This window comes from Salminus brasiliensis, chromosome 1, assembly GCF_030463535.1.
Source record: "Salminus brasiliensis chromosome 1, fSalBra1.hap2, whole genome shotgun sequence".
Lineage (NCBI taxonomy): Eukaryota > Metazoa > Chordata > Actinopteri > Characiformes > Bryconidae > Salminus > Salminus brasiliensis.
Genome location: NC_132878.1, coordinates 17,658,443 through 17,675,146, shown reverse-complemented (window position 1 = coordinate 17,675,146; position 16,704 = coordinate 17,658,443). Strand labels below are relative to the sequence as shown.

Sequence of the window (16,704 nt, the reverse complement as noted above, 5' to 3'; positions counted from 1 at the left end):
GCGTTTGTGTGTGCATATGTGTCCTCTAGAAAGGTGAGGACTTTAGCTGCACCCTCGTCTCCATGCAGCAGTAGAATGTGGGGCTGGGGTGTGAGAGCAGGTCTCCAGGTACGCAGCACCTCAGCAGCAGCTCTTAGCAGGGTAGTGCCACCTTCTCCTCACACAGGGGTGAGAGCAGCAGGGGAGAGGTGCTGTTTAAACAGGCAGGCCACAATGGCAGGGACAGAGAGATGGTGAAAGAGAGAGAGAGAGAGAGAAAGGGAGAGGCAGAGTGTAGGCAGAATGCAGTAAAGAGTCTTGCACAGTCTCACACACATGCCAAACCCAAGAGAAAATAAATACACACACTCCCTCCAGCGCCTCATTCTGCTCTATTCCAGCAGTAGGTCCAGTGGTTAAACTGTGAGTTGTAACAGTTATTCTGGCATAAAATACGCGCTGAATTCAGTGGCCAGCAGATGATACAAGAGTTGTGTGAGTGAAGAGACTATAGAACAAGTCACTGTGCACTGACAGACTTTACTTAACATACACTCTTAAAAAATAATGCTTCCTCAATGGTTCTTGGCTTTAAAAAGATGCCACAAAGGATTCTCTCAGCAGAACCTCTTTTGGTCTCCCTAAGAACAGTGTATTTCTTTCTGATAACTCACATTTTTGTCACAGTGGGCCTGTCCACTTTGTATGATCTGGGCCCAGTGTGGTCCATAAGACGAGAGGGCTACGCACATGGCTGAATTAGAAGTGGAAAAATCCCACTTTGCACATTTAAGTCATTGTGAAAGACAGCAGCAATAAAACACTTGATCTACTTGGTCTAGCAATGAGTAGTCACAGGAGAGGCCAGTGCAGAATTATTGGACTAGTTTTCAGTGTGCTGTCACAGGTCAGCTACAGCATTTCTGATTCTGATCCAGCGGGATTAGATTTAATGATTTTATTCTGCTGTGTTGTCACTGGTTTCTTTCTCTTTAAAACATCAAATTTCCCCAACGAATGTATCATATGACATTTTGGGCTAGGCTCTGAAGTAGTGCAGCCACCTTATCATCAGGAGATCGCTAGTTCGATCCCTAGTAATGGGAGTACCACTTCAACCATCTCTATGTCTGATGCTTGCCAGTGCAGGAGTCTGTTAGCTTATGTAGCAGAATTGCCAGTTAGTGTTCTCCTCCAATCACATTCAGCTGTCCAGTGTCCAGCAATTAATCATTTGATTTAGTAGCCTAAACAGTAGGGGGGAATTGAATATGACAAAAAAAATAGGGCAAACACTTTATTATCACAAATTTTAAAAACAAATGAAGTTGAAAGAAGGACATTTTGTGTTAGTTTGTGCAGGCTGTACATCCTTTTCCCTAAAAGCCAAGTTCTTTCAAGGGTTCCATGTAGTAATAAAAAGGTTTAGTTTAATCCTTATTGGTAATATATGTTATTATATGTAATATATGTTATGTATTTGTAAAGGTTCTAGACAGAAACATCTACAAAAGGGTTTCCATCAAAGTGAAGTGCCCTTTAACAAGCAAGGAACCATTTAAGATACTCAAATAACCTTGATTGTATATGGAACCATTTAATATAGCAAAGTACCTTCAGGAATTTGTGTAGCTTTGCTATGTGATTGCCCCCAAAGAACCCTTTTTAGCACCTAGAATGTAATGTATCTGTGGTTAAATATAGCTGCATAAGTCTATGCATGCAAAGTTCCTCAACATGTAGTGATTCCAGGCTTGTCTTGAGGTGTACACATATCTCTGTGCACATTTGTGATGGAAAAGATCTTATCAAAAGTATGTTTTTCTGCAGCTTGGAAAAAGAAAGCCCACCAAGCGCCCACCAGTGGTGCTAACAATCACTACTCACAGTGAATTACCAAAGAACCCGTTAGAAAGCAACAAAGGTAACACAATGCATTTCATTTGCAGCCACTTTCCTAGAACTCTCAAACCTGGTTCAAAACACAGGAAGATCACTCTGAGAAAGTCTGATCTTATGCTTAGAGCCAAATCCGGTTGGAACTTATTTTGGCAAAACATCACACAGATCAGGCCATTAAAAGTAGATGCTGACCTGTCCCATCATCCTGTCATCAGTCTTTTAGGTCAGAAGCTGAAATATTTATTTTCATGAGAAATTCAAAAAAACATTTGCTGTTTTTAGATGGATGGTTTATTCATCTTCCCGAACACATCCAAAGTTTTATGCTTAACTTGTGCTTGTTCTATTACTATGCATCTTCCTCTAGTTGATACCATATAAAAACAAAGACACAAACATCTTTGGCTATTCACTATTTTAAAAAGTCTCACAAAGGGTTCTTTAAGCAACGTCATAGAAGAACTGCATTTGGTGCCGTTGGTAACTGTTTAAAGAACCTTTCTAAACTACATTAAGGCTCTTCCTAGATGATTTGCACAATGTGGACGTTCTTTAAACTCATTATCACACATTTTAATGTATCACACATTTTAAACCATCTATTGAAATGTTTTTAGGTGACCAAAAGTTGCTTGTCCAACCCATTTTTCAGGTTCTTCATGGGTTGATGATATCTTCACTAATTATGTAAATGCTCTTTCCCTAGTCAAACAGTTCTTTTGCAGTACTGCATATGTTTTGGGATCGCTCTGCTATCACTAAGCTCTCAGATTTTTTTTCTATCTAAAGGCTTCATCCACATCCATGCCTTTCTATTGCAGCTCTAACTTCCATAATGCACATTTGTCTTGACCACAGCTTATACATTTAGCTGTTACATTTCCAATACTACATTCATTACAATACATAAGAGATCATGCATAAGGCTTCATGAAACTACAGACAAAAAATAGTGATGTATGGTCTAGTATCATTTATTATGTCAGAGACAACTCATTATTGATAAAGACTGCAGTAGTAATACAATAATTATTACTGTAGCTAATATTTGTGATGCAAGCCTCTTGAGCACAATCACCATGTTTTCTATATACCATTGCAACACTATTATCTATTGTTTACTGGTCCCAGTGTCAACTACATCCAAATAAAAAGTTGATCCAAAATTTGTTCCTTTGAACGGGACGGTGTAGTGGGTAACAACACCAGCTTCCCTGTGACAGACCAGGATTCGATTCTCTGGCAAGCATGCAAATATGAGTTGCTCTGGTAAGGAGTGTCAGGCAAATGCCATAGATAGATGTAATTTATCTATGGTTGAGAACGTCTTGTGTTCTTTATTCTTTATTGAACCTTTTAACATTGGTTCTGCACTAAACAAGGGTTCCACTACTATACTGTGTTGAGAAATCATTCATTATTGAATCACATTTTTGAAATCTGTACTCACACAATTGAGGAAATTGCTGGGAAGCTTTTGGGAGAAATCATACGATAAGACAATATATGTCTGGGAAGACCACAGAATGGAAAGAAGCATGCCTTCAAAAGTTATGAAGCCAGTGCTGGGAATGAAAGTCAATACTTCCCAATGGAGAATGCCAAGACGCCATTGCTGGTGCACTGATCCACTGAGCCAGAGGCAAGGCAAGCCTGTGCAATGGCAGCCAGTAAGCATGAGCTGCCCTACTGGCTCTGGGTTCACAACCAGCTCAAATCCCCACTTGCTTTCTTAGCAAGTGTGTAAAAGAGAGGTTCACACAGAGGAGAGAACATTCTTAGTAAAGCCTGTTCATATTATGTTCATAATAATCACTGAAGGGTTACACTAATGTAAATGATCTAGGGTTAACCTAAGTGTATGATTCCAGAGTACCTTATAAACATCTAGAAAACATGCAAGTAAAGATTGTTCTTTTAAATGTAATTGTGGAACAAGACCATATTTATGCTCAAGTATTAAAGTGCATCTTATCTGCTGTATTTGATAGTGAAAAAAAAATCCAAAGAAAAAATAGATGCACAGAACATTACAGGGTTAGATATCACCACTACGTTGAAAGGACCACCAATAGCCCAGCATACATCTTCTAGAAGGATGTAGCCATAAGAAAAAACACTACATAACCCTGCCCATGGGGCCTCTTCCCGCAAACAATAAACCACACATATGGGACTCTTACTCAAATTTTAGTCATCATTCTTAAAACACAAGGTGCCAAAGAGCGAGCATATTGTTCCCTAAAGAAGCCTTAATTGATTAGTTTCTCAAATACCTCAAACAAGGCCATTCTATTGAATGGACATATATTACAGAAGAAGGTTTTTTTTTTTACTTTGAGTGGAAGTCAAGGTAAAACAATATTCCATAGAATTTCTATTGGTCCATTCACCATAAAATTGATTTACAATGTAAAGAACAACTGCCAGATTCCCATTATGTCAGAAAGTGAAAAAGCACAAAATGAAGATACAAGGATTTATGTTACAGCAAGATGTCATTCGCATGTATTTGTTTATAAACTGCAATACTCATAACTAAATATCATGCAATAAACCTGCAATAACTATTTTCAAGTTCAAAAAGCTGAATCCAAAATAATCCATTTCAAATATAATCTACAGTGGCTGTGTACGATGGGCTTTAAAGGTTATGGTTATGCAAAATATTTTCTAGATGGGTTAGACACTCTGAGGAAAAAGCTTGATATTAATATTGGATTTATTAAACGTGCTAATCCACTTTTAACAAAGCTTACAAAATAGAAATAGCAGTACACGGTTTCTGTAAACAGAGCCACAGAACTGAACATTTTCAGTAGGCTGGTTTTCTGTCTGAAGCTTATTCTCCGCCTCCAGTTAGAGTTCAAGCATTCTACTACACTGAAATACTGAAGAAATTCTTAATTCTGTAAGACAGTTTAATGCTGAGTGGGGAGAGATCTGCAAGTTTTTTGTTTAATAATGTATCAGAATTTCATCAGTGGTAGATACATATTTTCTTCTTTTTCAGCTGAAAGGTTTTTTTGTTTGTGGTTGCCAACAAAGTGTTTAGAGCTTGAATAAAATAGATGTAGATGTTTATGTGTACTCAGCATAAAACTTCTTATTGCTTAAATAAATAAATGTATGTATGCCCGGTTACTTTCTCATTTTCTCAACAATACAGTGTTTGTGTTCCATAAAATAAACACGTAAAACCCAAAAGTCCTAACACACTGCTTTCAGACATCGTTATCATAACATGAACATGTGAGAACGTGATGAAGACTACTATTAAGGATTGTGTAAGTTAGAAGTGTTTGAATCACAGTCAAGAACAGAGAGATATTTACACAGATCTAATTACAGGCCTGCGCGGTTAGCTCGTGGCTGTTTGGGTTAATGTGTTAATTACGGGCAGTTAGTGTCCCATCACTGTAAATACAAACAACACGCCCCAAACAATCCACTCCAGCTTCAGCTCGGTTTCGTGCAGCTACGTGTATTCACTAATTAATATGTACTGCAGTAAACTTTTGATGGAAGTATATGGGTGAAGAAAGCATTCTACAGGACTTTCACTCAATTACATTATATCTACTCCATATATACATATATATCTACTCCTGCTTTTACTGTTGATGTTCATTTTGTTGCTAACATCTGAACAGCTCTGCTTTTCTTCACACCTCGCGCTCTTGATGCATAGTCATGTTATTTCAAACCAAGAAAGCATCAATAAGCACCGTTATTTGTGATGCTACCATTGCTTGGAAAAGTCATTACTTCATTGAACTAGCAGCTCTTTAACCTAACTGGGTTGAAGCTACTATATCCACCTCGACTTGCTGTCTCCTGAGGTTTGGGTGGGGCTCTAACGTCGTGTGAAGTTAGTGGGAAAAGGTCCAGCGTGTCCAGGAACACAAGCAGATGTCCAACTGCTTTCAAACCTAGACCATCTCCAGGCTAGTCCTCGGTGTTGGATGAACATCTACAGTGTTAAATTAACACCTATAGGAGTGTTCATTTACTCCCAACCGCAGTGGTGTAGCTAAGTGTTCAGGCACTTCAAAATTGCATCGTACAAATATTTGTATTCAAACAAACAGAGCAAAAGAAACCATACTGACTTTGCTACCACGGAATAAACCTCTTTATGTCCAGAGACTAAATTTATAACGAGGGAAAAAGCAACTTCGGACCATTTTGTTTAAGCTGGTGTCTGGTGCTGCAACAACACGTCGATACTGTTACGCAAAAACATTGCATCTCCATTGTTGGCATTTTTGACATCATTTGGCAGTTGGCATCAACCTGGCAGTTTTTTTTTTTTTTTTTACATTGTGTCAAAAAAAGCACAAGAAATGGATCAGTAGAAATTTCCCAAATGAGTCCAAAAATAAAATCTTTTTTTTTCATCAAGCTAAAAAAAAAAACCTGCAAGTTTACTGTTTTTGCGTGACAGTGACGAAACATCAATCTCTGTTGCTAGTGAGCAGCATGGCTGAGTAGTCTTAAGTAATGACATTTTTAACTGTACCTATTATTAACAGCGCTGATTTTTATTACACATAAATGTCATACTTTTATTTGCAAACGAGTCACATTTAATAAACAAGCTCTAAAGAACTATTTCTGAAAGGAAAAGTCAAACGTCGCGGCCTACAAATGTAAACAAAATCGTCTAAAGAAGAAAAAGCGATTTGATGAACGAAAAAGTAAACGAACAGAAGAACAGCCCACATAAGAGCATTTTCAAACACAAAATCAAAAGCAAACAACAACATCATTTTCTTCTTAACTGTTTAAGAAACGCGTTAAATCGTTGAATAATTACAATATTAATCCCACAGCCCACCAGGTCATTCCTGTAAACCCATTTAACACATGCAAAAACACAATCAGCATAAATCTGGACTGCATGAAATAATAGGTAACTTTATTTATCATTCGCGATTTTTAATGATCTTTAATGATTTTTATACCGGTTATTTATTTATTTATTTTTTGGAATTAATAAAATTTTATATGTAAAAATAATAAAATGCAAAAAAAATGTTATTACTAAAACAAACAAACAAATGGACAATTATTTTTAGATTTTTTTTTTTAGGGGAGTTTTCACAAACCTTATTATACAAACATAAACTTTACCTAAAATGGTGTCATATGGTTTCTGCACACTTTAATATTCTTAATTGAGCAACTTGTCTTCATTCACATAAACCACTTAAAACTGAATCCACTAAAATGAAATACCTCGATGAATCGTGTTTTATGTATTAGACATTAATCTAAATATGGTTTAATAACTAGAACTTCAGAATGAATCCGTGTAATTTAGTTGATCGTTAACTGGTGTGTTCGGGCTCAGAATCGCAGGGGTCTCCGCGGCTGTTTCTATGGAGAGGGGGTCTCAATAAAGCGTCTACTTGTTCGCCAAATTTGCTGACCATCACGCGGGTGAGGCCCGATGAAAAGCGGACAGGCACAGCGGCGCGAGACGGCTGATGTCGGCCTTTGTGCGAGGCCAGGCCTCCACCGGCGCGCGCTGATGTCTCCGCCGGATCCAAAGAAACGAAACAAAAGAGCTTCAAAGTTGTTGACAGGCGTGAAGACCAACCATGCAGCGCGAGACAGTCCTCAGCCCTCAAACACCTCACTGGACACTGCAGCAGCGGTCTGCACAGGTCCAGTGTAAAATCTCCCTTATAGTTTCCAGTGTATTGCAAGATCAAATATGTTCAATACCATTATAATACAACCGTGTTATAGTCATCCTAATTTTCCCCAGCTGTAATATTAGATTACAATTCCAGTCTATTCTCACTCTCCTTATTTTAAGTGTATTATTTACTGATGAATAAAAACACTTGTATAAACACAAATGTCTATTTTATATAATATTTTATAACACATATACATTGTTTCATAAAATAATAGTATAAACAGTATTTCAATTATTTTTCAATGGACTGACTATTATCAAACTATTATTATTATTATTATTATTATTATCGTTGTTGCTGTTGTTTCTACTACCGTTTGTTATTATTTGTAATTATGTTTTGGTATTATTTGGTAATAATATTAATATTAGCAGCTCTCTGCTATTATTAGCCTGCTTTTGCTAAATGTACATAATACAATAGCATTGCAATATGACAGACAAAATGCATTATTATTATTATTATTGTTGTTATAATTCTTCTTATTATTATTATTATTGGTGTTATATTGTTGTTTATTAAATATTATTATTGCTTTTATAATAATTCTATTTTGACAGTAAGCCCATATTGCTCATGTAGCAGGACAGGCAGATACAGGTTGTATAGAAAAAGGTGTAGAAGGTAGTCTTACTGTTGGTAGTCGTGTTTGCAGTAAACTTTCCGGTCTCTGCAGTAGCAGCTCATGGTGAGAGGCTGTTGACACACGGCGCACTGCAAACACTCCTCGTGCCAAGAGGACTCGTTAACGCGCAGGAGGAAACGGTCAGAGATGGGTCTTTGGCACCCTGCACATACATTCTGAGGATGGCACTCAGCGCCTGCTGGGTCACAACACACACCCATACACCCAGGTACATTACAATACAATTTACTCACATTATAAATACTGTATACAAACTTTAACCTAAAACATAGATAAATAGAAAACAAACAAACAAATAAATAAAATGTTATAACTGGTCCATTGCATATCATCATTGTCACTCAAAAAACAACGTTTTTGCCGTTTTACGATTTTTTCGTTTTTCACTTTTTGACATAATTGTATTAATATTGTGTTAATATTTTATGATGAATAGACTAACAGAAATGCTTCAAAATGACTTGGAAGGATTTGTTAATAATACATTGATTTTCACTAAAAGTTAAGTAAGGGTTTATCCTGCACCTGTAAAGCTGCTGTTGTTATATATACTTTAGAGATACTTTGTGTGATAATGGCAAAATATAAAAATAGATTAAATGTAATTAATGTAAATGGGATTTCCAAAATGCTAACCTTATTAACTTTTAACGGACATCAGTGTAAAACATTTAGGAGCATTTCTATTGGTCCAATCATTCTAACATATAGACACAATGTAAACAACAACTGCCAGATTCACATCTTATCAAGTTAAATGAAGAAAGAAAAAAAACGAAACAATGGAAAAAAAACGAAGATATAACGTTTCTGAGTGACAGCGACGATATATCTGATTATTCAGACGCACAGCAGAGTGTGTTCCACAATCAAACACACACTCACAGTAACACTCGCTAACAGACCGTCAAAGCTTTGGGTACAATGCGTGTCAGTAATGAAGCATGGAGTAATGAAGCTCACCAAGCATCACTCCCAGGCTCACAGCTCCTGATCTCAACTGCTCCTCGATTTTGATCCCGTCCAGCATCTCCAGACAGGTCGACTGATCACCTGAGGAAACGTATCTCTGCACAGAGCGCAGATCCGCTTCAGTGTCCATAAAGAGCAGCTTGCAGAAACAGGCTGTGCTGACGACCGTGAAGGACCTAAGGACCTTAGATGAGCCGGAGATCAGAAGTAGGAGAAGAGTGGACTTGTGCTAATCGACAGGGAGGTGAGGAAGGCTGAGCATGGCATCGGCGGAATAGCGCAGCAGAGTGAGCGCAGGAAACACTCCTGATCGAGCTCGCGCTGGAGTGTGACAGGACGGTGACGTCTACAAAGAGAAAGTGTAGAAAACTGTCATTTCGGCGCGAGGGCTTTCAAACGAGGTTCCGCGAGCGCAAAATGTCCTCCTGGAAACAGAGTTGGAGACCCGGGTACAATCCAGAGAGAGCGCGAGGAGGCTCTGAAGTGAGTGTGTGATGTGTGTGTTGTGGACTGCCGGAGGAGGAGACCGAGAGCGAGGGTGAACTATAGCCAGAGGAGCTGCATCCCCTCCCACTCGCCCATTGCGTCACGCTCTGCCCCCGCACAGCACAGCTATTTATTTATTTATTTATTTATTTATTTATTTATTTATTTCACGACAGTATTCCAATAAGCATTCTCCTGCTATGATTGGCTCATTTATTTAATAATTTATATTTTTGTTTGTCTTAGGCTTTTGCCATAATAGCAAGTCTTAGGACCTGTGGTTACACTGTTCAGATGTAAAAAACATAAACAGCATGTTCAAAACAGAATATATATGTATATATATATATATATATATATATATATATATATATATATATATATATATATATATATATGAGAGAGAGAGAGAGAGAGAGAGAGAGAGAATATATGACTAGAAGTTAATAATCTCAGTCTGCCAACGTGAACCCATATCTGAACCCATATATGGGTATATATCCACGCTTTGTATCTTAATATCTGGATTAATATGCATTGCATAAATTATTACTGAGCATTACTTAAATCATTTAGTAAGTAAACCATTGCTAACTAAATCAGTACTGAGATACATGAGTCTTTACTAAACATTGTTTAAACGTTGTTTATGTTTCATAAACTACTAGCCGGGGCTAGGTATGATGAATATAACAGTTCCAAATTCATTATGATCGAATGCTGAGGAAACCTTATTAAATCGACTATTCAATTATTAAATTATTAAAGATTTTATTTAATAAAATATATTTCCACAAATGATGTGCATGCGTATACAAAATACAATAAAGTAATAAAAAATAAAAGTCAAACTCATTTCCAAACTATTTAGTTTTTTTTTTGTTTTTTTTCGGGGTTTTTTTCAGAAACACCCACAAAACCCACAAGTGTGTTCGGGGGCTTTGTGTCAGTTCATGAATAACCCTTTGCTAGTTTCGCGCACCTGCAGCTGAGGAGCTGGGGGATGGGGGGTGGCCCGCTTCAGCTTTAGAAACTGACATATCTACATGATTAATAAAGGCAGAGATAAAAAAGCGATATAAGGATGGGCTTAAAATGAAACGGCTAATCGGTTCCCCTCCTTTATCTCTCAGCATGTTATCTGCCCCGCATGTAAAATTCATAAGGGGGCGTTTCTTTTATCCCCCAAATCAGCGTGAATTCATTTCGGCGATATACATCGCCGGGCAATAATGCAGCGAGTTTATATCTTTATTACTTTTCTCCTTAATATTGTTCTAGGTTTTAATTAAAGGCATCGTATTAAATAGTCACACCTATCTTTACCCCACCAAAACGCCGAATGACTGAATAAGAATAAACACAGAAAATGAAGAAAAGAAAAAAATAATGTGCAGCCAACACGCCTACTTCTCTAAGCTTCTCTCTTCTCTTATCCAACAATACTTATATATATATATATTTTTATCTACAAACTGTTTACAAAGCGCATAATAAAATAATAAAGATGATTTGAAGGTTGTGAAGGTTATATATATATATATATATATATATATATATACACACACACACACACACACACTCAGCTCCATAAGTATTGGGACAGTGACACCTATATATATATATTTTTTTTTTATTTTGCCTCTAAACACCACTTCAGTTGGGGTTTAACAAAATATTGTATTAAGCATTTAGGATTTACAGTCATTTCATACATAGTCCCTTCATCTTAGCAGGATCAAAAGTAAGTGGCAAATTGGCTGATAATTCATATTGTGTACCATATTGCGTAACATATTGGCACCATTCCTAATGCCAGGCACAGGCTACAGAAGTACGAAGCCCCCAGCATTGAGCTGTGGAGCAGTGGCACTGTGTTTTTTTTGGAATGATGGTACTCCATGAGGTGGGCTGGTGATCATCCAACATCCTGACCCCACTAATGCTCTGATTTGCAATCAGATCCTGCAATTCTCCATCGTCTAAGAGAAAGTCTTCCCTGGGCAGTAGAGACAGGTATTCCATCAAAAGCAGGATAAACTTTTTTTTTTAATACCCTTAATTTAAACCTGAGAGAACTGGGTAGCTATGTTAAGAGGGCTGTAATTCCTAAATGGTTAATGGATTTTTTTTGTTAAGCTGGCACTTTAGTCTACACTTTTACTGTTCGTCAGCACTTTCAAACATAAAGCTGAGGTAGGATGGCTTGTGTTCATACACCTTCAGCCTGGTCTCACTCAAAAACAACAGATTCTTTTGAGAATGCTGCCCCCTAGCGTTTATTACCTCAGAAACAGAAGCCTGTCTTCTTAAAGGCCATTTCTTGAACACTTTTAACCTCACAAAAAAGTCCCTAGTCCCTACAATCAAAAGGTGAAAGCTAAGTGCCAAAAAACAAAGATGTTGGATGATCACCACCCCACCTCATCCCCAACCCCCAAAATCATCCCACAGGTGCGCCAACCATCACTCCAGAGAACACAGTCACACCGCTCCACAGCTCACACAGCTTATACCCCTCTAGACAATACCTGGAAATAGGCATAGTGTTTTGGCAAGGACCGAACAAGCTGTGTCAGTGTACAATGGGTGCAACTTAAGTTAACTTAATTCAAGTAGCTGGATACATTCATTAGAAGGGGTGTCCACAAACATCTATCTATCTAGCCACCAGCTGCTCTGCTAAATGACTACTCTGCTTTGCGATGGTTCGCAATCTGTTCTTCATCTGCGTGAAGTAAAACAGGAACTTATTAGGCACCAGATATTAGGTCTGATCTGGTCTTGTGTGTAGAAGCACAAAGAGGTTCGTTTCATTACACATACTGCTAAAATGTTAATACACCTAACAAAACGACTTCTACTCATATAGTAAATTGCTGCAATCTCTTTTATTAGGCACAAAGCTTCCTCCAAACGGTAGACACTAAATACTGTAGAACATGGTTAATGTGGAAAAACAAGCCAAACCAAACAAACCATGGAGTTTTAAAATGTTTCTTGTGGTTGTAGTTGAGACGCTTATAGAAAACCTTCATCTGGCAACTGTGTATTGCTTGGATTAGACTCACATTCTGATGAACTAATTTGGGCCTCCTGTGGCTTGCCATTTGGCTTATATACGAGGACACATATAGACCCTGTCTGTAAAGATGTCATTTGATTGCAGGTAGGTCTAAATACCAGCACATCCAGAAAGACTCATGTAGCTCCTTCTCCCGGACACCAGAAGAGACAAGCTGGTGCAACGTCGTATGATGGTCGTCACCAACTCAACACCAATGCCACCAATGCAGACCTCAGCTTCACTCCAAATCCACCCCATCTGATCAGACTAATTATCACCTTCAGAAGTGTTTGATTAGTTGGGTAATGTGAGGATTGCCTTGGGTTGAGGTGAAACCTGCAGGAATGTAGAGGAGGGCAGGGGTGGCTCAGTGGTTAGAGCGCCGGGCCATATCGAAAACAGGGTTGTGGGTTCAATACCCGGGCTTGGCAAGCTGCCACTGTTGGGCCCTTGAGCAAGGCCCTTTACCCTTTCTGCTCCCCGGGCGCTGGAGTTGGCTGCCCACCGCTCTGGCTGTGTGTACTCACTGCCCCTAGTTCACAGTTAGATGGGTTAAATGCAGAGGACACATTTCTCTGTACAGTGACAAATTTACCTTTTAGGAGGTTTGGTGACAAGTGTCTCAAGTCAAAAGGTCAAAAAGAACACCCCCAGTATTTTCAGTAGTCTACTGGCAGTGCTGCATGGCCCAGGCAAGCCTGCTTTTCTAATTTTACCATTCTAGCAATGACTTTCTTACTGCCACTCCACCCGTCAACCCTGAAGCTTCAAGTCTTCTCCTCACCGTTGAAACTGAGACTTCACCACTGTTGACTCTCAGAAACTTTGATTCTGATGCTGTTGTGGATTTGGGTCTGTCAGACCTCTTACTGCACCAGACCTCTTCAGTTTCCTCCAGTTTCCAAAAGTGTTTAGATGGTGTGGGAATCTGTACTCATCACAATCTGGCTTTATCTGTAATTTCTTTAAAGGAAAGATCTACAAGGTTAAGAGCTAGAATACTATCCCCTAAAAAGCCTTGGCCGTTCACTGCTTACCTTTGTACCATTTGAGGCCTCTTGACTGGAATGACTCAAATGTTCATAAATGCCAGGAAAAATTGGGGGTGTTCTAAAACTTTTGACAGGTAGTGTACATTCATCATGGACATGTAAGACCTGGTAATATTGGGCATTTATTTCGGACATTTATTTTTTTCTTAAATTAACCCTTCTGATCACAACCGTATACTTTTAAAAATTAAGGTGCCACAAGAAGAATTACTTTGGGAACAATGTTTGTAATCGAGCTGTTTGGGTGTAAAAAACCTTTAAATCAATGAAGAACCTTTACAAAAATATTTGGACACCTGCATATTCACTGTTTCTCCCAACACCAAGAGTATTAAAAAACAGTTACCCTGCTATCTGTCTCAACTGTTTAGAAAAGGCATTCCCCTACATTTTGGAGCATTGCTGTGAGGACTGGATTGCAGTCAGCCACAAGAGCATTAGTGAGGTCAGGGTGGTGTTGGTTGTTGGATGACGTTGGTCCCCAAAAAGAACAATGTCTGTAATAGAGCTGTTTAGTTGTGAAGAACCTTTAAATTGCTTAAAAAGAACCTTAACATTGGGTGAAGTTCTTCAAACTCACTCATCTCTATCATTAACATGGTTCTTTATGAAGTCAATTGCGGTTCTTCTTTGACATTGTTCAATCATTTTATATCTAGGATGCACTGCAGCAAGGTTTGCATAAACATAAACTTCCTCAGTAGCTGATGGATTCTGGTGAGATCTGCTGAGAAGAATGATGGCGGCCTCCAACTTTATATTTAACACTTAAGGACAGAAGTGATGGTTGAGTACTGTCCCTCTAAAACATCTGAACAGAAATGAGATTTCTCTTATGAAGCTTAACCCAGCTGATTGATGAAAGAAGAACCTCAATTTCCAGCTGTACCTGTAACAGCATAACCACATAGCATACAGTACAGTCCTCTAAGGATGTGCGATAAGACATTTAACAACCTGTCACTAGAAGTGGGGGCATCGGCTGGGAGGGATAATCGGTGGTTTTCAAAGATCACAGCAGCACCTCAGTACCACCCTTGCTAGGTGTGTGTTGTTTAATACGCTTCTCATGGCTTAGTTGAATCCCAGTGTTATTGTCCACCTGCCTGGTCACTTTTATCCTTTGGAATCTGAACAGGAATATCCAGTTAAATTACCTTTCCAGATACACTATTTGTCCAAAAGGACAGCCTTTCTAATGAATGCAGTGAGCAACTGTAAGTTGCACCCATTGCTGACACCGATGTGCAAATGTAGATAAGTATTAATACTGGAGAGAAGTATTGTCAATAGAATCGGACTCTCTGCAGCAGATAAACATGAACCTATTGGCACCATGCCTAATGCCATGCATGGGCATTAGGCATACCCCTAGAGGGGTATAAAGCCCCAAGGCATTGAGCTGTGGAGCAGTGGAACTACATTCCTTGGAATGATGGTACTCCACCCAATACTTTTTTGATGAGTTGGGGATGAGGTGGGGTGTTGATCATCCAGCATCCTGACCTTACTAACACTCTTGTCACTGAATGCAATCAAATCCTCACAACAATGCTCCAGAATGTGGTAGAATGCCTTTTCTGGACAGTAGAGACAGTTACTCCAACAAATGCAAGATCCAACTAAATATTTAAAAAACCATTGATTTCAGGAGAAACAATGAATGAGCAGGTGTCCCAATATTTTTGTCCATATTGTTAATGTATAGACAACCTGAAACAACTGCCAGCTCCTGAACACTCAAAATCATAGTTTGGATAGTGATGGATTAGTCTCTGAGGGTGACAGTAAGTCTTTTAATGATGCTGCCTAGGTCTTTTGTGTAGACCTTCCAGGGACAAAAGTCTTTTCCATTTTTCTTCAGATGCCTCTCTGAAGACCCCATTCATGGAACAGCTGGCTACCAAGGGTCAGTTGAAGAGGCTGAATTAGTACCATGCCTGGCTCCTATAAAGCTACTGCTAAAAACAAGCAAAGTGACTATTGTATGTATTTCTCAGGGTGAGGTACCCCCAGATTTTCATGTATGTCTTAATTATAAGCAGGAGAGTTTAAGTTCAACAAAGACCTCATTTTGCTTTGAGTATCTTGTCTAGATCTCAAGTACAGTACATTTGTATGATCTGGTTTACTTTATTATTGGGGTTTATAAAGCAGTCTGCCACGTCAGATGGCAGTGTTTTACATTTGTATAAAAGCCTTTCTTCTGAAGCTAATGGAAAAACATCAATCCATAACACTCCAGAGCTTTTAAGGGCCTCTGACAACTGGGAGGTCTAAACCCACTGTTCTTTCCATGACGACTACACAAGACATCAGAGTGTGCCAAAACAGTAGTTAATTGTATCAAAGAGGTTGTCACACATCTGCTCTAACTGTGCTGAATGACAGAGGCTACACTGTAAACAAATGCTAGTTTTATGGAAAATAACCCCAAATAACTCATATTTTAAAGGCAGTTTTCTTTTTTTGTAAACAAGCTGGGAAAATGAAAGAATTTTTCTGTAAATGATCAACCCAACTGTTATTGTTTTACAATAATTACAACAATAGTAGATTTAGTATTTTTCTGCTTTCTTAAATTACAGTCAAATGTATATGAAATTACAACAGTTATCTGCAATTAAATCAGCAGGTAATAAAGCTTTATTCTCTAAACTTGTAATTTGTGTTATTTGCTTTGTAATTTAGAGTGGGTTTAATCAGTTTTATTTTAATGTTTACACTATGAAAACGGCTGCCAAACAAAAACTAAAATTAAAATGAAAGTCAAATATCATAATTAAAAATTTGGTGGAAAATAAATACATTTACATGAATGTTCCCACAGAGAAACACTGTTATACACTGTTAAACACTGCATTGTTAAGATCAAACACATTCAAAAAT

The 16,704-nt window shown here is 38.3% G+C and overlaps 1 protein-coding gene across 3 annotated transcripts in view; it reads right to left on the bottom strand.

The window, feature by feature from the left end:
* lmx1ba (LIM homeobox transcription factor 1, beta a) overlaps positions 1-9,283 on the bottom strand; it is a 48,605-nt gene extending 39,322 nt beyond the window's left edge. Inside the window, exons 1-3 of one of the 3 annotated variants that reach the window (XM_072693332.1) lie at positions 9,202-9,268; positions 9,114-9,118; positions 8,227-8,405 (exon numbers count right to left, since the gene is read on the bottom strand). In XM_072693332.1, the coding sequence (XP_072549433.1) occupies positions 8,227-8,405; positions 9,114-9,118; positions 9,202-9,268 (251 nt within the window). Of the gene's footprint in view, positions 1-8,226; positions 8,417-9,113; positions 9,119-9,201 lie in introns of all 3 variants that reach the window. The other 2 variants (XM_072693327.1, XM_072693318.1) reach the window with 2 other exon arrangements.
* Between the last annotated feature and the right edge of the window lie 7,421 nt (positions 9,284-16,704).